Source organism: Callionymus lyra, chromosome 2 (assembly GCF_982586985.1).
Source record: "Callionymus lyra chromosome 2, fCalLyr1.hap1.1, whole genome shotgun sequence".
NCBI lineage: Eukaryota > Metazoa > Chordata > Actinopteri > Syngnathiformes > Callionymidae > Callionymus > Callionymus lyra.
Window position 1 is genome coordinate 3,053,107 of NC_141819.1, and position 20,763 is coordinate 3,073,869.

Here is a 20,763-nt window from a genome sequence, read left to right on the forward strand (position 1 = left end):
TTTAATAGCGTGGCTATTTAGAATGTTTGAATTTAGTCTCCAGACTGTAGATCTACGCTTTTTCCCAGACCAACCGTCATGTAGACCGGACCGTGGTCGGAAACACTACTGGGGCCTATTTCACACTTATTTACCCTTTGATCCGTTTTAAACATGAAGAAATAGTCAATGCGAGAGTAAACATTATGAGCTGCTGAGTAATGTGTATATTCTTGATTTTTTGATTTCAACTCTCTCCAAGTGTCAATAATTCCCACTTCTTCCATAATATTGTTGAACTTTTTGTTGATCTTTCTTGTGTCTGACTTGCCATTAGATGAGTCCATTTTGGGGTTAAGTCGAATATTGAAGTCGCCCACAAATCAACATCCCTTGGCTTTTTGTTGTCATTATTTCAAGTAAACGTTTATAGAAGGACCAGTCGCTCCAGGTGGAACATACACGTTAAAGAAACTCACTAATTCATCTTCAACTTTACCTGTAATTATTATAAATCTACCTTCATTATCTTTATACTCTGAAACGTGCTGGTAATTTACTGCATTATTTATGAGGATCACACTCCCCTCCTTCTTCCTGAACTATGAGAAGCAAAATAGACGTGTTTAAATCCTGATTTATTCAGTTTACCATGTTCTGTGTCATCAAGATGTGTTTCTTGTAAGAAAGCAACGTGGATTTTATCTTTCTTAAGTTTTGACAATATCTTCGCCCTCTTAACTGGGTTGAGTACGCCGTTAATATTAAGTGACACAATATTTATTGATCTTTTATCCATTACTGGTGTCCTTTTCCAACAATTTCACAAAACTGGTTCAAAGCTCCCTCCCCCCCTCAAAAAACGAATAAACAAAGCCAGAAAAAACAAATAAACTCAATAATACATTCAACTTAATAAACAATTTGAGTGACTCCCAAAGGAGGGGTCTCAGGAACTGACCCTGTTCAGCCACATTAGGTGGATTGAAGGGAAACCCCCCCATCCGACTCCGCAGGGGGGGGCCTTACTTAAAGCAAGAGTCTCAAACGAACCTTTTCAATTCTGCGTTTTCCTTCCGCTGATCTTAATTATGAATGAATAATAATAGTATTCGTGTCACAAACCGCTGAGTGGAGAGTTAGTTGATGGGCGGAGCAGGTGAGGATCTTCTGAAAGCGCGCAGTTTCTCCTTGTAGCTCTGATCCTGACGTGGAAGTGTGACGCTCCTCGCCTCCTGCCGCCTCCTGCCGCCTCCGCGCGTCCACCTCAGTCCACTCAGCTGTTCCATCAGTGACTCTGGTCTGACAAGTGTGACGTCGTATCCCCGTTTTCTCATATCCTCCGTTGTTTCCTCCACTGTAGTGTAGGTTCTGGTTCCGTCTTTGTATTTCACTCGTAGTCTGGCCGGGAAGAGAGTCTGAAATTGAACTTGGTTTTCCTTCAGAACTTTGCGCACTTCTGCGTACTCGCGCCGCTGTTTGATGATGGCTGGAGGATAATCATGATCCATGTTGATTTGGTTAGATTTCCAGGAGAATCCTCTGCTCTGCCACACCTTGCGAAGAATGGATTCTTTCGTAGTGAAACTCAGAAACTTGACGATGATGGAGGTCTTGCTCCGTCGGGCGGCTGCGGTCCAGCGGAGCGTCGCTCTCTCCATCCTCAGCTCCGCTCTCTGTCATCCCAAGTCCGTCACGAAGCAAGTTCTCCACAAAAGTTATCATGGAGGATGACTCCTCAGCCCCCTCCGGAACGCCATAGATCAGTATATTTTCTCTTCTAGATCAACTTTCCAAGTCCACCATCTTCTCCTCGACTCTTGCGTGTAGCTTTAGCATCTCTGTAGCAACTTCCTCGATGTTCTGAAGCCTTTCCTCTGCCGTCACAATCCGTCCCTCTGCCTCTTCCATCCTTGTATTTAGCTTCGACATCTTCTTTTAATGATTGAAATTGAGTTGTACTTTCCTGTCAGAACCTCTCAATTCCTGCAGGATGAGATCCATGTCGGCCATGTTGGTTTGTTAGCTTCGTTGTCTGCGCAGCTACAGGTGTTTTCGCTGTCCTTCGAGACACGTCTTTCGGGTCCAAATCACGGAAGAATACTTGCCCCCTTTGTTTAAAATGTAAAATCTTTAGAAATTTCTCCGTTTGTGGTTATTTCGTAAATTTATCTGGTTCTATTGAGAGCCTCTTCACCACGCTGCCATCACATCGGTGTTCACCTGGAAGCCCCCTAAAAATATCTTCAATTTAATCAAGACACTGATTCAATCAGTGAGTAAGGGAGTTCCCCAGGGTTCAGTTTTGGGACCACTGTTATTTACCCTGTACATTAACAGCCTTGGACAAAATGTCCAGAAAGCATCTTTCCATTTCTATGCGGATGACACCTTAATGTATTGTTGTGCATCCTCACTTAATAAGGCTTTTGAGTTCATGCAACGTGCTTTTGATCAAGTGCAGGCTCAGCTTTGTCAACTGAAGCTTGTTCTCGATGCTGATAAGACCAAACTTACAGTATTTTCAAATTACAAAAAGATTGAGATAAATCACAATATTTTAACTTCCCAAGGTCATGAAATTGAGGAGGTGTATTCTTACAAATACTTGGGTTTTATGATTGATGACCACATCTCTTTTAAAATTCACATACAAAACCTGGTAAATAAACTGAAGCTAAGGTTAGGCTCGACGACGACGAGTCGAAGCTACCTTCCTGACCGTTCTTGATTCTGGAGATGTGTTGTACATGAATTCATCAGCTCACTGTCTAAAGATGTTGGACACTGTGTAACATGGAGCCTTGAGGTTCATGACAAACTGAAGACCCTTAACCCATCACTGCACACTATACTCAAGAGGTCACTGGCCTTCGCTCTCTTCGCCACGACTTAGTCATCGGCATGTTTGTATCTACAAGGAGATTATAGGTTATGAATGTTCCTCCAGCTCGTACTGAACTGGGTAAAACAGCTTTTAACTTCTCTGCGCCGTCATCGTGGAAGAAGCTGAAGAAGCAGCACAAGTTTGACAATCTAGTGACTTTTGACAATTCAAGGCTGTTGTCAGGAATTTGACGCGGACTCTATCGGCGAGTGTGAATGTTTTTAGTCAGTAATCTTTTATCTTTTTCTGATATTGTACCAATGGACTTAATACTGTATGAAATAGTTTTTATGTGTAACTGTGTTTTGCTGTCCATCCTGTCCAGGTCTCTCTTGTAAAAGAGATTTTAATGTCAATGAGACTAACCTGGATGAATAAAGGATAAATAAATAAAATAATAATACAGAGTTGTTCATTCACTGTTTGTGTGTTTGTGTTCACGTCACATGTTCAAGTGTTTGCTCATGAAATTCAAATGAAAAGTTGATGTTGTTTCAAAAAGTGACTTTAGAAAATGATGGATTTACAAAACAACGTGAAAGAAAAACCATGAAGAGAGAAAGAAGGAGTGAGTTGGTGACACAGAGATGAGTTGAAATGAAAGATATGAGCAGGATGTGAGACGACACTGTTGAATATTGTGATGAAGAAGAACATGTTTGACTTTTCATACAGTTGCTGATGTGTTCATCACACATGCTCACATCACCATGAACATTACCCTGCATTGAAATCTAGCAACAGAACGAGTGATGACATCACAAGAGTCTCTCAAATGTGTTTGAATGGATCTGAGATCAGTAAATATGTGTCAACATACTGAACAGCACGACCCAGCAGAAGAACAAATCAAGTTCAAGTAGAACCTGCTGAAGACTGAGGTCACTTAGAATCATCTGCTTCATTGAAGAACTCACTGAAGACTCAACTTTGACTCTCTGGAGTCTCACCTCTGACTTTCACATGTTCTGAAGCTGAAGAAATGATGTTCTGACCTGAGAGTCTCCAGGTGACAGTGTGGACTCTTCAGTCCAGCAGACAGCAGCTCCACTCCTGGATCCTGCAGGTCGTTGTGACTCAGGTCCAGTTGAGTCAGACTAGAGGACGGAGAGCTGAGGACTGAGGACAGAAGTGAACAACTTCTCTCTGACAGTCGACAGTTTCTCAGCCTGTGAAAGAGACAGAAACGTCAACAAGAGGATTGATTTGTGTTTATATGAGAAACAAACACAAGATAACATAAGGAAAAATAAGAAGAGTCACAATTATTTTCCGGAGTAAAAATATATTCAATTTAATCAAGACACTGATTCAATCGTGGAGATTCACTTCAGTCAATTTCTTGAATTTGTTTTTTAACATTCAATTCAATATGAACAGGTTTACAAAGTTATTATTCATAACCGTGTCAGGTGTGAGTGTGAAGGTGTTGCAGGTAATACAAGCTCAAACAATGTGTGTGTGTTTGTCACTCACACTCCTGCACTCTCTCAACATTGTCGTCTTCATTTGAATGTTTACAGTTAGAAAATTCAAGGTGAATTCTCTCCATCTTTGGATCCAGTGGATCTATGTTGTGACACAGATGGAGTGTCAATCATCCTCCGTCACATTCACCTTCATTTCTTCTCCTATGTTTGCTTCACATGAACTGAATTAGTTTCAACTTTTGAAACATTTGTCAAGTTTGGAGACTATTTTTGAAGTTGTTTCTGGACATCAATCAATATATGGATCAGTTTGTTTCCATCTGGTGACACTTTTTATTCATGATTCATAAACATGTTTCAATTGAAGATGTTTGGACATTTTCATATTTTCTAATGATATTTTTTCACATTCATCAAAGTCTTCAAAGTTTTCCTCCATCATTGTTCAAACGTGTCGTTCCTTTAAATCTCCAGGTTTCAAATGTTTTCTCTGTAGTTCCAGGTTTGACTATGGAGGCCTAGGAGGGAAAAACCAGGATTTACTGTCACCTTTCATTGATATTTGAAACAATCTTCCATGTTTGAAGACAATACTTTTGGCAGAGATGACATACAATACATTTGTGACTCGAGCGTCGACTCAGTTATTTTAGTGAGTCTAAAGTCAAATCATCTTCTGTTCACTGATCCATGCTGTGAGTCTTTATTGAGTGAATCTCCTATAGATGGTTCATCTAGTGACTCGAACATGGCAACAGACTTGATTGACAGGACAATGTTGATGGTTCAATGTTTTATAATAATCAGTGAAAATCTAATGGTTTTCATACAAGTCATGAGTTCATTGAATCATCTGGTGTTTTTCATTTGAGCTTCAGACTAACTGTTGTCATAACTTGTTTCTACTTTGAATATTCTTTGTATTATTGTGGAGTTTTCAGTGGATTTAAGTTGTGTTCACGTTATTTTTTTATCTTGTAAAACGTTTTTAGTTTTATTTTGAAAGTCCACTTCCTCTCTGTTTATCTCACAAGAGTTCAAAAGTCTAAGAAGAAGCTCAAGAGACATTCATTTGCATAAACTCAAGGACTTGAAGAAACATTAAACAAGACTTTTCTCTCTTTGCTGCCAACGAGGTGTTGTTTTGTTTGAATGTTAGTTTCTATTAACACTGAGTTAACTTTTCATTTTCTTCATCATTTATGTTCAGTTTTCACGCTGGATTTCGGGGTCAAGCCTAAAATAAACCCTGTCTGTGCCTGAGGGAGAAACATACAGTTGTTCACTGTTTGTGTGTTTGTGTGTTTGTGTTCACGACACATGTTCAAGTGTTTGCTCATGAAATTAAAATAAAAAGTTGATGTTGTTTCAAAAGTGACTTTAGAAAATGATGGATTTACAAAACAAGGTGAAAGAAAAACGAGGAAGAGAGAAAGGAAGTTGGAGTTTCTCAGCCTGAGTGAAATGAAGAAGGAAATCAAACATTCATGGTTCATATCAGAGATGCTTCAATGATCCACTTACAGAACTTCATTTGAAGCTTGAACCACCGGCAGAAGCCTCTCAAGAACCTCCTCTGAGGTAGAGTATTTCTTCAGGTCAAACACTTTCAGATGTTCCTCTGAGGACAGTAAGATGAAGGCCAGGCTGGACCATTGAGCAGGAGACAGTTGATCTGTGAAGAGACGTCCTGATCTCAGCTGCTGTTGGACCTCCTCCACCAGAGAAGTGTCCTTCACTTCATTCAGACAGTGGAACAGGTTGATGATTCTCTCTGGAGAAACTTTCTCACTGATCTTCTTCTTGATGAGCTCTGCTGTGTCCTGATTGGTCCAGGAGCTACTTCCTGTCTGTGTCAACAAACCTGTCAGGAGACTCTGACTGGTCTGCAGAGAAAGACCCAGAAGGAAGCGCAGGAACAAGTCCAGATGTCCATTTGGACTTTCTACAGCTTCATTGATGGTTCTCTGGTAGAACTCTTTGATTGTAAGTTTCTTTCTAAACATTCTTGACAGTAGGGATGGTTGTTGGGAATCAAGCAAGTTGACTCCAGACTTGATGAAGGTCTGGTGAACATGAAGAGCAGCCAGAAACTCCTGAAGACTCAGGTGGATGAAGCAGAACATCTGGTCGTGGTACAGTCCTCTCTCCTCTCTGAAGATCTGAGTGAACACTCCTGAGGAAACTGAAGCTGCTGAGATGTTGATGTCACACTCTGTCAGGTCTGACTTATAGAAGATCAAGTTTCCTTTCTTCAGATGCTTAAAAGCCAGTTTTCCCAGAGACTTCATCATCTTCTTGCTCTCAGGATCCCAAACCGTGTCAGTCCCAGATCCTCCGTTGTACTTCAGCTTCTTGACTTTGGACTGAACCACCAGGAAGTAGATGTACATCTCAGTCAGGGTGTTGGGCAGCTGTCCTGTCTCTGTGCTCTTCAACATGTGCTCCAGAACTGTGGCAGTGATCCAGCAGAAGATCGGGATGTGACACATGATGTGGAGGCTTCGTGAGGTCTTGATGTGAGACATGATGCTGCTGGTCTGTTCCTCATCACTGGACCTCTTCCTGAAGTACTCCTCCTTCTGGAGGTCATTGAACCCTCTGACCTCTGTCAACATGTCCACACACTCAGGAGGGATCTGATTGGCTGCTGCAGGTCGTGTGGACATCCAGAGACGAGCTGAGGGAAGAAGATCCCCCCTGATGAGGTTTGTTAGCAGGACGTCTACTGAGGTGGACTCAGTAGCTGCTGTCAGGCGCCGACTGTTGAGGAAGTCCAGAGGGAGTCGACACTCGTCCAGACCGTCAAGGATGAACAGAACCTGGTTTTCTTCAAAGCTGCTGAGATCTTTGGTTTCAGGAAAGAAAAGATGAACAAGTTCCATCAAACTCAACTTCTTCTCTTTCAGCAGGTTCAGCTCTCTGAAGGTGAAAGGAAACATGAAGTGGAAGTTCTGGTGAGCTTTGTCTTCAGCCCAGTCCAGAGTGACCTTCTGTGTCAGGAGGGTCTTCCCAATGCCAGCCACGCCCTTCGTCAGCTGGTTCCTGATTGGTCGGTCTCTCTCAGGTGAGGCTTTAAAGAGGTCTTCTGATCTGATGGTGGTTTCTGGTCTGGTTTGGTTCCTGGTGGCTGCTTCGATCTGTCGGACCTCGTGCTCCTGGTTGACCTGGTCTGTGCCCCCCTCAGTGATGTAGAGCTCCGTGTAGATCTCATTCAGAGGAGCAGAGTTTCCTGCTTTAGCGACCCCCTCAGACACACTGTGGAACTTCTTCTTCAGGCTCCTTTTCACTAGTCTTTGACACTTTCCAGCACGACTTCCTGAAGAAGAGAAGTCACATGAAGCTCAAGATTCTAGAAGCTGAAGTTAAATCTTCTCATCAGCTGCAGGAATTTCAATCTCAAATGTTCTAATAGATTCAAGACTTCATTTTCAACAGGTTGAAGGTTCAAATCCTCTTACTTCCCCACAGACGACCAGCAAGCTCCTCCTGCTTCATGCTCCTCAGGAGGTTCACGTTGAACATCAAGAAAGCTTCTCTGCTGCTCCTCATCTGGTCCTCTTCACACTTCACCTCCTCCTCTTCCTCATCATCCAGGTGTTTCTGCTCACCTGGTCTGAGAAACTTCTTCACTCTCTCCAGTTCCTCCTTGACCAGGGTCATGACCTTGTCCTCCAGCAGCTGAAACACAAACATGTGACTTGATCATGTGACCTACAGAGGTCACCAGAGGTATGTCTCAGTCCGAGTCTAACCAGGACCTGTTGAGCAATACTGTCTTCAAGAGTAGGACCAGAGAGTCTGAGTCACATTCAAATCTCATCTCCTCTCTAAAACTAAACAAGAGTCTCAGCCACACCAGACCTTCTACTTCAAGTATGAAGCTGACAGGTGGAGTTGTCCAGGATCAGAGCTTCATGAAGCAGCAGAAGCAGCTGACTGGTGAGTTAGCAGCTGTTGTAGTCAGCAGGTGAGGCTGAAGACTTGAACGTACCTGAAGTGTGGAGTCCACATCTGTCTGCTGCTGGACACACTGGAGAACATCTGAGACCTGCTGATCCTCTCTGTGAAGAACATCAAGACGTCAATAAGTTCTACTTCTACAAGGAAACCAATGGTCTGAGCAAGACTCTGACTCTTCCATGTGCAGACCACCTAAGATAGAATCTTCCACATTCATGGAAAACCAGGTGAAACACAAGTTTGTCTCACACTTCAGTCGTGGTTTCATTGTCATGGCTGCAGTTTGTTGCTTCTTCTCTTGTGAGTCGACTTTCCTCCACGACTGTCTGCAGCACTTTTGACGAGCAGTTCATGAAGCTCAATAAAAGAGAAGTTTTGAGCTGCATTGACTCATGAGTTCAGTTGAAGTCACCAAGAGTCACTAACTGCTGATAGAAACACACACAGCTGTGAGTGAAAGAATGATTGTTGAGGATCAACTAACAGTCTTTGACGACTCAAACATTCCCTCAATCATTGAATCAGTGACTCTTAAATCACTTGAAGTATCTTCTCTCACACATCAGTGACCTTCATCTGAGGCGCTCATATGATCCACGTGAATGTTGCATCACAAGATAAACACTCAAATCAAACTTGACTTTTGATGAATATTTCCTCACGTTTGTTGTGTGTCAAGTTTCACAAGACTTCAGGTGGAGGAGAAGAAATGTAGTTGCACTATTTAGAATTCTTCTTCTTGACTCAACAACTGAAGAGACTGTTGGTCGTCACATGATACAAACTTCTTCAACAACAGATGGAATGATCCAGTGAAATGAATTCACTGTCATCAAGTTGTGGATTTCTTCATGAGTCCAACAGCACCTGTCTGTCCCACAGCAGCTGTTATTGTGTCCATGACTGTTGCTCATGCTAACATGTCAACTGTGATGAAGTGCTGAACATCTGAGGCCTTCAGTCCAAGTAGAAGGAACCTCAGAGACCTTTGTACAGACCCAACATCACATCAGTGAGTCAAAGAGGGACAGAAAACCTCACCTGTCTTCTGAAGACTCTTGTCCACCTTTGAAATTAAGAGGATGATCCATAGACCAGTCACTCTTCAGAGAATCACAGTTGAGTTCAGACTCTTCTTGTTTCTTCTGGTAGATCCTGAAAGACACAAAACTCTGATCAACACTTCAATCCATTCCTCTGTCGTTCACCATCTGACCACTAGATGTTCTCATGTTGCTCCTGTTGTCTCTCACCTCTGATGCTTCGGTTCACCTTTGAAGTCAATTCCTACATCCATAGACGCGTCACTCTTCAGAGACACACAGCTGGGAGCAGGTCCAGGTCCAGGTCCAGGTCCAGGTCCAGGTCCAGGTCCAGGTCCAGGTCCAGCCGATGTATTTAGCTTTGATCTGAACACACAAGTTGCAGAGAGAAAATGATTCCAGTATTTGTAGTGTTGAAAGTACAACCTCCACTGATCAGATTCAGCTTCCAACAGGGAGGGTGAGCTCCATGCACTGTAACTTTGGTTCTTTGCGATGTCACAGTAATGTACATATCAATGGCAACTATGAGCATGTGCATTTCTGATGTTGTCAAAATGATGTCTGCGTATATTCTGTTTGTGCACGTTTGTCTCGAAAGGCGGGAAAATTGGCAAGTTTACAAATGTGCCGATGGGAGGGGATTCCGACAGGTGTGGTGAGATTGTTGTTTTCCTAAAGAACCTGGCGCCTCATGTACTCAGAAGTTCGTAGATCTTCTACTAAATATGTCCGTAAGTCAAGTCAAATATGTATGAAGTCATGAACGAGTGCTTTAGTCCAACGTACCCGTTACATGACATGAGTACTCGTACTATTAAGTTGCATTGACGTAACTACATATTCATACTCGTAATCAAGAAGGTACACATGAGTGATGAAATGATGAACTTGTAGTCGTAAAAGACGAAAAAGAAACGTTGACTATATTTTTACATAAGTTGACGAGTACAAGTTACTAAACACGACCTCTTGAATCTGCAGGTGTGAGTCACAGATTTTGTTTGCACCTCAATCTCTGAGAAGTTTGGTGTATTTTTTTTTGACACTCGTAGCATGAGATCTGTACCTGTACTTCAAATGCACATACACGTAACTACATACGGTGGGTACAGAAAGTAATCAGGCCCCTTTGGATTTTTAACTCTTTGTTTCATTGCAGCCATTCACTAAAATCATTTAAGTTCATTTTTCTTCCTCATTAATGTTCACTTAGTTCCCCAACTTGACAGAAAAAAAAATGAAATGTAGAAGTTTTTATCATCACATGGTCATAAGTATTCAGACCCTTTGCTGTGACTCATATTTAACTGACGTGTCGTCCATTTCTTCTGATCCTCCTTGAGATGGTTCTACACCTTCATTGAGTCCAGCTGTGTTTCATTAAACTGATTGGATTAGGAAACACACTCCTGTCTATATAAGACCTCACAGCTCACAATGCATGTCAGAGCAAATAAGAATCATGACGTCGAAGGAACTGCCTGAAGAGCTCAGAGACAGAATTGTGGCAAAGATCAGGCCAAGGTTACAGAAGAATTTCTGCAGCACTCAAGGTTCCTCAGAGCACAGTGGCCTCCATAATCCTTAAATGGTTTGGAAAAGTTTGGGACGAGCAGAACTCTTCCTAGACCGTGGGAGAAGAGCCTTGGTGAGAGAGGTGAAGAAGAACCCAAAGATCACTGTGGCTCCAGAGATGCAGTGAAGACATGAGAAAGTTCTCGAACGTCAACGATCACTGCAGTTCTCCACCAGTCGGGGCTTCATGGCAGAGTGGCCCCACGGAAGCCTCTCCTCAGTGTAGGACGTATGAAAGCCTGCATAGAGTTTGTCAAAAAACACATGAAGGACTCCCAGACTATGAGAAATAAGATTCTCTGGTCTGAGGAGACCAAGATGGAACTCTTTGGCCTCAATTCTAAGAGGAATGTGTGGAGAAAACCAGGCACTGCTCATCAAGTGTCCAGTACTATCCAACAGTGAAGCACAGTGGACGCAGCTTCATGCTATGAGGGTGTTTTTCAGCTGCAGGGTTTGAAGGAAAGATGAATGCAAGTACAGAGATATCCTGGAAGAAAACCTTGAGTGCTCAGGACCTCAGACTGGGCCGAGGTTCACCTTCCAACAAGACAATGACCCCGAGCACAACTAAATAACAAAGGAGTGGCTTCGGAACAACTCTGTGACCGTTCTTGAATGAGACAGAGCCCTGACCTAAACCCAATTGAACATCTCTGGAGAGACCTGGAAATGTCTGTCCATCAACGTTCACCATACAACCTGACAGAACTGGAAAGGTTCTGCAAGGAAGAATGGCAGAGGATCCCCAAATACAGGTGTGAAAAACTTCTTTAACAGTTTTCTCCCGAGAACAGCCAGACTGACTGCAAAAAAAAAACACTGAACACTGCAAAAAAGAACGAGACACTACCTCACCTTAATCACATGCAATATTCTGTGGTGAATGTAAAATATAGCTTTAAGTGCAATACTGCAAACACTGCTTTAATTCTCTCCCTCTCTGTCTCTTTTCTTCTTCCTCTCATGTGTAAAGATATACTGTATAGTTTTCTCTGCACATTTAAATAACCACTAGATGTTCTCATGTTGCTCCTGTTGTCTCTCACCTCTGATGCTTCTGTTCACCTTTGAAGTTAATTATTCTTCCCAAAGACCCATCACTCTTCAGAGACACACAGCTGGGACCAGGTCCAGGTCCAGGTCCAGGTCCAGATCCAGGTCCAGATCCAGGTCCAGCAGATGTAAGTAGCTTTGGTCTGAACACACACAAGTTTCATTGAGAAAATGATTCCAGTATTTGAAGGTCTGACAGGAGAAGTGATCTTCTCACCTCTGAGCTCTGGTCTGACTGTCATGGTCTTCACCCAGAAGTTTTTTAGAGGGAGGATCTTCCTCCTCTGTGTCCACACCTGCACACAAACACAACAGCATCATGGATCTGAATGTTTGTGTCACTTGTTTAAACACAACATCTCTTTGACTTTCTTCCACTTCAATTTGTTTCATCTCTTTTTTGCATGTTTTTATTTATTCAATCAACACATTATCACAATGAAGATTCATTCATTCACCTCAAGACCACACTCTTGATTCATTTATTCACCTCACAACCACACTCTTGATTCATTTATTCACCTCACAGCCACAATCTTGATTCATTTATTCACCTCACGGCCACAATCTTGATTCATTTATTCACCTCACAATTTCACTCCTGATTCATTTATTCACCTCACGACCACACTCTTGATTCATTCACTCTTGATTCATTTATTCACCTCACAACCACACTCTTGATTCATTTATTCACCTCACGACCACACTCTTGATTCATTCACTCTTGATTCATTTATTCACCTCACGACCACACTCTTGATTCATTCATTCACCTCACGACCACACTCTTGATTCATTTATTCACCTCACGACCACACTCTTGATTCATCCATTCACTCTTGCTGGGCAGACATGATAGATTATAGACGGTGAGAAAGTCACTGACCTGTGAGCAGCTCTCTGCTCTGAAGACTTGTGTCCATGTTTGTAGGTGAAACTTCCAGGTGAGCTCAGCTCCTTCTGATCCAGACAGAAACACTGATCGATGAAAACGCCCGTGAGTGAGGGGGTGTGTCCTGTCAGAGACCAACAGTGCAACATTGTTTGTTGTTGTTGATTCACACGGTTACAACATAAAAACAAAACATTGACCACGAGGGTCAAGACAAAGTGAAAATGTTCAAGTAGAGCAAAGAATCCAGGAGTGGTCGCGAGAGCTTCAACATGAGGGAGATTAATAATTTAATCCACCCCAAAATTAATGTATTTTTAATTTAACCGTATCACTGTCTTTGTAAAATAAATGTACTTTATTGACATTGAATTATAACAAAATACCATAGCAGACATTTATATAAACCCAGGATAATCATTTCAAGTACAAAAGCGAAATAGTCGACGTCATTAAAAAAGATAAAACACACTTGTGCTGTTACACTCAATGTGACTCTTATATGGAGGTTCACAGCAAACTAAACTCTCCTCTGCAATCCATCCTTCAAGAACAGGCACCAGAGTAAAGTTAGTCAAATGGTGGATATTGGACATATATTCAATGCACCAGATCGGAGTCGCTCACTTCAAGCACTTCTACTTCAGTACGTGTCAGTTTGTTAGTCAACAAATTCAATGTCAATTTTTTAATATCATTTTGCAATAGCTTCCTAAAAATGTGACCTATTGATGTCAGATCAACTTTAAATCTTAGGGGGACACATGATACATAAAGATGACTGACTTATATTACAGCAAGATTAATAACTTGTATTCATTAATATTAGTAGTATGTTTCCAATATTTCCTCCATTACGTCAAGAGAATGTTTTCTGTGATAAGGTCTTGGACTCACTAGTCATTGGACTTGTGGATCAGCAAACACCCATGCTGGGGCCGGTTTCATATAAAGTAAAATTCATGTTACTTTAGATTAGAAGTTCTTAGCTGTACTTCAAGTCAGATCGTTCCTACACACTGAGGAAACACAAAACAAATCCTCACATGATGCCAGCAAGTCTCGATTCAAAGACGAGATCTGCGACAAAAACACCAAGTACTTTTTAGTTCATAACTTTATTAAATAACAATCATCAATTTTATTGTATTTTTCTTTATCTTTACAATAGTTATTCCTTTATATGTTGTTCACTGTTTTATTTGACGTGTGCAGATACAGTATATTTATCTTTATGAGATGTATTCATTTATCTGTTATTTTATGTTTGTTTGTTTGCGTAAAGATTCCGTTTTTTCATTTCTTTATAATATATATTTGTTCATCTGCTGGTCATTGTTTTGTTTCTTTTAGTTTACTATGTGCCGTTATTTTTGTTTCTACATCTTTATATATTTATTCGTTCTTCAATGTTTTATTTGTTCGTTTGTGTTCTGATGACATGTTTACGGTCAATCTGGAGAGTTAGGTTTTTAATAACTTCTGAAACAGACGCGGTTCTACCCCGAACAGAAAGAGAACATGTATTGTCAAATGAAAGAATATACATTTAACAACAATAAAACCCAGCGTTGTTGTGACGAAAAGTTTTCTTCCTGCGTTTCCTTTGGAATGTCAGTGTTATAATCACAAATGTCCATTTCTTCTTCATCCTCCATCATAGGTGAAAACAACTCTGTTTCATTTAGGAGGAAAAACTCACAATTGACATACTTGGTGTTTTCAATACTTTTAAACTGAGATAAACATTACCTTTAACTTGTAGTTTTCATAACATTCTCTGTTGTTCCTCCTCCCCCGGTTTGCAAGAAGGAAAGTATGTCATTTGACATGCGAGTCATTCAGAGGCAGTAGGTGCAGTTTTTGACCACAAACATTGTAACAGAGACACTTTAATTGAGTCCGTAAATCAACGTATGCGTGTCTATCAAATATAATGTTACTATCCTGGTGTACAATAGCTCATGCTTTATACAGAAATTCTCATTTCAAATTGTTTAATTGATGCAAACATTTTTTAAGGTGACACTTTATTCCTGATGAAGGTGACATTTAAGACTGCACAGTATTATATTTTCAATACATGGTACTCTCAGTGAAATGTATCCAAATTAATACATATTTTTCAAATGTGACCAATGTAAAGCATGAAAGTATTTTGTATTTACCACTGTATAGAACTCTGCAACACTTCTGCTTGCGATGATAATCACATGTCAATGCTGACAAAGTCTCCACAGATGAGAAAATCAGACACAAATACAAAGAAATGTGTTGATACACTTCCTCACAGTAAAGAGAAAGACAAGTTTGCGTCTGGTATATTTACAATCTTATAACATCACGTACAGGAGAACTTGACGTCGATGATACAAGACAAATAAACTACATGAAGGCTCAATAATATAAATAATAAAAAGTTTACAGGTTCTACGTCATTTGGTGCTCCGCCCTCTGCTTTCGCTATTGGTTTATCCTCGAGGCACCGCCTCGTCTCTGAGAAAGCTTATGAACTCTCCGACCAGAAGGGTGTAGTTCACTTCCTATAAGAGACTTCCTCCTTTTTAACTCGGCAGAAAGCTACTGACAGTGAAAAGATCACAGTGGAATGTAATGATGGCGAATAAATGTTTACAATCTTATAACATCAGGTACAGCAGAACCTGACGTCAACGATACAAGACAAATCAACTACATTAAGGCTCAATAATATAAATAACGAGAAAGTTACAGTGAAACCGGAAACTATGTCACGAACCAACCCGCGCAGAAATGATCAGCGACATATGATCTAAAGACTCGGACAAAGACTAGTCTGGAGCGAATATCTGTCCAACGTCCAACATGTGACTCGTTTTGAACAGAACAGTGTTGAATTGAACAGGACTTAATGCAAGGAAGTGTGAAAGTCAAATATGTTCAAACAAGAATAATACTAAGATATCATCGGATACATACTCTGGAGGATACAGTATACAATACTTCTACTTACTTCTACTGCCACTCAAAAGGATGGAAACCAACAGATGGATGATGAATGTTGTTCTCAAAACACGTACGGATGTCACTGCAGCGACAGAGAAAGTGAAAGTACTTCTGAAATCTTCTTCTATAGCAGTTAAAGGTGCACCAGCACCACCTGCTGGTACAGAGTGTCATTTCACTTTTACTTTACTAGTAGATATATAAATAAAGTTATGATCATTGAGCAGTTTCTATGATCTCTTGAATCATTTAGTCCACATTGTAACAGTTCTCATGAACATATCTCTTAAATCCAAACGTTCTTCCTAAAATACTCATTGATGTTTTTATGTGTCCAACTCTCAACCTTGATATTAATGTTTCTTCATTTCAGGCTAGTTGTGTTTCTCATTTGTCAAATGTGTTTTTCTTTTCTGTAGAACCATCTGCCTGTGTTTTCTTCTCCTCAACATTTCTCACCAATTATCCTTTTTTATTTCTTTTGCACTGAGTGGAACGATGACGGATGATTTTTGATATTGCTTTTAGTTTAGTTTCTTTCAAAAATGTCTTTCATTTGCTCTTCTTACTTAAGAGGAGACCTTGCAGCGACGTCTCTGCAACAAAGCTTCACCTTTAGAGACTTTTTTTGTGTCCTACTAAAAATCCACTGAAGAATCTGCATTTGCTTCTTCAAGAACTCCTGGTTCCTCCTGTGCCTCCAGCCTTTTATTCAATAGTTCCCGAGAAACATCTTTCAGTGCCAAAATGTTCCTGCTGAGCAGAGCCTCACCTCTCAATGCGCTGGTTTCTCTGAATGACGCTAATAAAATGCTTGTGTAACCAATATGGAAAATTTAGGGTTGATAGCAGTTTACCATCAGTCCAGTAAATAAAATAATTATGGACAGAAGAACATTAATCCACCTCACTCACAGTAGAGAAAATTAATATTTATCGTCTCCTATTCTAAACTATTACAAAAATATAAACAGAATATACTTCAACAAAATATTCAATAAACAAACAAAAACAAAAATAGCCTACTTGGCTGGAAAATGTATTGTCTTCAAAAGAAAAATAATATTGTCTATTGGTGGTGCTGGCCAGCAAAAATAAAAGTGAATAGAGTGAGTATCAATCTTCAAATACTCAAGTTTGTCCTGGAAGTCGTTGTGGAACAGATGTTTACTCGTCCTCCTTCGGTGACAGTCAGGAACCAGCAAAGAACAGGTGAAGTTCTAGGAGTGACAAGCGAGTGTTTTCATTGAAATGCAGCAGCGATGGCACGTGTCTCAGTCTCTGAGCCGCTGAAGCATCTGACATGTTTGACATTTATGCAAATTAAGTGTGATCACGATTGAGATGTTTTCTTCGGACATTTAACATTAAAATAAAATATATCATTATTACTTTGTTCCTAGATGAGTTAATCCATTTCTTCATAGTTTCATGAAAATAATTTCACTTTTTCTCCAATCTGCAGGTGATCGGTGACGGTCAGCAGAGGGCAGTGTGGTACTCTGCTACGTGTTCAGTGTGTGTGTCAGTGTGTGTTTTGTGTTTAAGGTGTGTCACAATGTGTTTCACACGGTGTGTTTATTTCCTCGGGGTCCACGTTAGATAATGTGACTGTTGTGAGGGGCCGTCAAACCAAAAGACAGAGAAGAGCTCGGCTCTTCTGGAAACTCCGACTTCTGTACGACCTCTGTGGCTTCGTGTGTTTGTAACAGGATTTGTCTGTAAATGTATAATTTCTTGTGATGACGCAGTCCCGCCAGTAGGTGGTGGAATAACCTCGGTTAGAGTACATGTCCAGAACATGTTTGCAATGAGCAAGAACTCTGGTCAAACGGTTCAACAAACCGAAAATAAAACACAATTTATTCTGATGACCTTTGAAAACCACGTGTGTTTGTTGGTCATTTCGTCAGAAGAGAATCTGACTCTGAATCTAACTCTCGTGGTGTGTGTCCTCACGCAGAAAGTGCGACTGAAGAACCAGGAGATGAAGGTTCTAAGTCATTGGTGCTCCGCCCTCTAACGGCTTCGCTATTGGTTTACCCCGAAGCACCGCCTCGTCTCTGAGAAAGCTTAATGAACTCGCCACCCAGCAGGGGGCAGTCCACTTCCTATAAAGGCGGGAAGCACCCGCCGCACTTTCTCCTTTTTCAACTCAGCGAGAAAGCTCCTGACAGTGGAATTTATGATGGCGAATGAATATTGAAGTGAACCATGTGTGCACGAAGACTCCCTGAAGAGGAGACACACATGTCTGCTTCGTTTGCCTAGAGGCCCAAATCACACGTGATGATTATGTGGCCTTCTGAGTGCTTCCCACAGCTTTTGACAGTGATGGGAAGCGTTCGAGGCTTGTCGACCCACGCCGCCTCAGATCATGATTATGATCAACACAGGACTGCCGTGTTGTTTAAGAAAACAAACAACATGGCAGTCCTGTGCGCTGCACTCGACAAGCTCACGTTCCAACGTGTTGGGCCCTGATGAGTCGAGCTGAGTCGTCCATCGATCATGAACAGACGTCGACTAGGAGGACGACTGGCTCGCTGCATGGAGTCGACCATGAGGTATGCGAGAGCGATCAGGTAAGTATCTCTTTCTGGCCATTATCCGGGCCTACCGAGCAACGGGTGGATCCGCTCCTAGCGGTCTGAGGGCACATTCCACCCGTGGTTTGGCAGCCTCAGTGGCTCTTTTGCGGGGTGTGGCAGCAGAGGATATCTGCTCAGCTGCTTCTTGGGCATCCACGTCTACCTTGCTAAGGCCTATCTCTTCGACGTGACGGCGGGATCAGTAGCTCATACGGTTTTGAGCGCTGCTGTGCCCCCCCTCGAGGCCCACGGCTCCAGTGGACTTGGATCCTGGGCCGGCGGGGCCCTAGCGATGCTGCTTCAGGAGCGGCGTCCAGCTGGGGGTACATTTATCCCGTCAGGCTTCGCCTTTTTGGGTAAACCAATAGCGAAGTCGTTAGAGGGCGGAGCACCAATGACGTAGAACCCTTGAGTTATCTATCATAACCTCAGGTTCTACGAGTTGGTGCGAAGCCCTCTAACCTCGTCGCCCAGCGGCCGCCCTTCTCGCTGAGTTTTCAGTTGGAGAAAGTGCGGCGGGTGCTTCCCGCCTTTATAGGAAGTGGACTGCCCCCTGCTGGGTGGCGAGTTCATTAAGCTTTCTCAGAGACGAGGCGGTGCCTCGGGGTAAACCAATAGCGAAGCCGTTAGAGGGCTTCGCACCAACTCGTAGAACCTGAGGTTATGATAGATAACCCAGGGGTTCCTAATGGATCAGATGAGGAATCGTCTCGCTGTGTTACTCAGCAGAAGTCTCATCTGTCTTTGATCTTTATCGTCAGATTGTGTCATCTTGTACTTTCTTTTTATAGAAACTTTGTACTTGTTCTTATTTTTATAAATCTATTGTCTGTGTTGTTGTGTCTAATTGGAAAAACAATTACCCGAAGTAGACCCCCTGAGGGATCAATAAACCTTTATCTATGTATTTATGATTGATCATTGTTGGTGTTGTAGCTCCATTTGACCACTAGATGGTGGTATTTATACAAAACTCAAAGGTTTATGTTTCATCTACAACAAAAAACAATATCTTATTATCTTAATCGTTCGAAAAATGAATTAACTTGTTAATGTGACTTTGTTGTTGCTGACGTCATCTTTTTATGTTGAGATTACTTTTCTCCACAGATGAAGTTAAATACTTACTACTAAGTATAATACTACTAATTTAACTAATTATTTAGGGTTGAAGTTCAAGTCAAGCTCTTTTATTGTCAAATATTAAGACATAAAGCATAAATGAAATTGTGGTCCTCACTGACTTATGTTACCGTTCCAGCCTTCTGGCGTCTTTACCGTGGTTAAGACCCGCTGGTTTCCAAAACTAAGTTGTCAACTTAGCTGTCTCGTTCGGCGGTGGTAATCATCGTTTTTACGTGCAAGAAATAATACTTTTCACATTAAATACACAAACAATAGTGTAAGGAAATGACAACTTTACTGTAATCAATCATCTAGATTCAACACACATTTCAAATAGTCACTTGATTAACTGATAATCTTTCATATTTAATTCATATTAAATAATCCTTTTCTTGCATTGCATTCACTGACTCCAACACAGGCCGAGGTCACAAAGCATCACACACACAGAAAGATAAAAAAAATCCCAGATTCCCAGCAGGTCTCTGGACACCTGTTAGAGAACTCACACTGAAAGACACAACAGTCCAGCAAGTCGCTGGGAACCTACAGATTCGAGAAGACAACAACTTTTGGTAAGTTTCCATGATGACCACGTGCGAGCGGCGATCTTAGAATCAAGTGTTTACAGTTACTGTCCAATCCTACATGTACATTTGACTAGAGGCGTTAACCTGAATATTCTACTATAAAAGATCCACCATTTTGTGGGATATTTGCGTTCTGGCATTCGAAGACGTCTGCGATAGATCTCTCTGCTTGCTAGCGCCCGTGTTCACGTAAGTTTGTCTCTGACTTTTGCATAATTCACTAAAGGAGCATTTTTCTTAAACTCATCCATGTGTCTGTCCTTCATTCCACCACCACGTACGAGGCTGGGGAGGGGTCGGTTCATCGGAACACAAAATCCCCACATGTTCGTGGATATTACACTGGCTGAGATGTTCTTATTATTTTATGTTCAAAGTTGAGTTTGTACATGACAGCAATAATGTGCACTCATGTTTAAAACGATTAAAACTGGAGTCCGTTTGTGTCCCTCCAACATGACGTCACGTCCGGGTCTTAATACTTTGCTTTATGGAGAAAAAAGGTAGATGCAGAGTGTACGGGTCCGGGAAAGACGGTCCCGCACTGAAGAACATCTCTATATTTAAGGGAAAGTTTCCTGTCCAGGGGGTCGTCTCTTCCGGGGCAGTGGTTCTTTCAAGTTTGTTCATTGCTGTGTCTC

General features: G+C 41.5%; 1 protein-coding gene across 10 annotated transcripts in view; it reads right to left on the minus strand.

Moving 5' to 3' along the window:
• Positions 1-15,893, minus strand: part of LOC148085075 (NACHT, LRR and PYD domains-containing protein 3-like) — a 117,088-nt gene extending 101,195 nt beyond the window's left edge. For 6 of the 10 annotated variants that reach the window (XM_087783242.1, XM_087783244.1, XM_087783238.1 and 3 more), the window contains exons 1-10: positions 15,824-15,893; positions 12,826-12,955; positions 12,154-12,232; positions 11,930-12,079; positions 9,513-9,668; positions 9,301-9,414; positions 8,291-8,360; positions 7,758-7,977; positions 5,821-7,615; positions 3,862-4,035 (exon numbers count right to left, since the gene is read on the minus strand). In XM_087783242.1, coding sequence (XP_087639368.1) covers positions 3,862-4,035; positions 5,821-7,615; positions 7,758-7,977; positions 8,291-8,360; positions 9,301-9,414; positions 9,513-9,668; positions 11,930-12,079; positions 12,154-12,232; positions 12,826-12,862 — 2,795 coding nt within the window. In that variant the 5' untranslated portion in view covers positions 12,863-12,955; positions 15,824-15,893. The remainder of the gene's footprint in view (positions 1-3,861; positions 4,036-5,820; positions 7,616-7,757; positions 7,978-8,290; positions 8,361-9,300; positions 9,415-9,512; positions 9,669-11,929; positions 12,080-12,153; positions 12,233-12,825; positions 12,956-15,823) is intronic. The other 4 variants (XM_087783239.1, XM_087783240.1, XM_087783241.1 and 1 more) reach the window with 4 other exon arrangements.
• Positions 15,894-20,763: the final 4,870 nt, after the last annotated feature.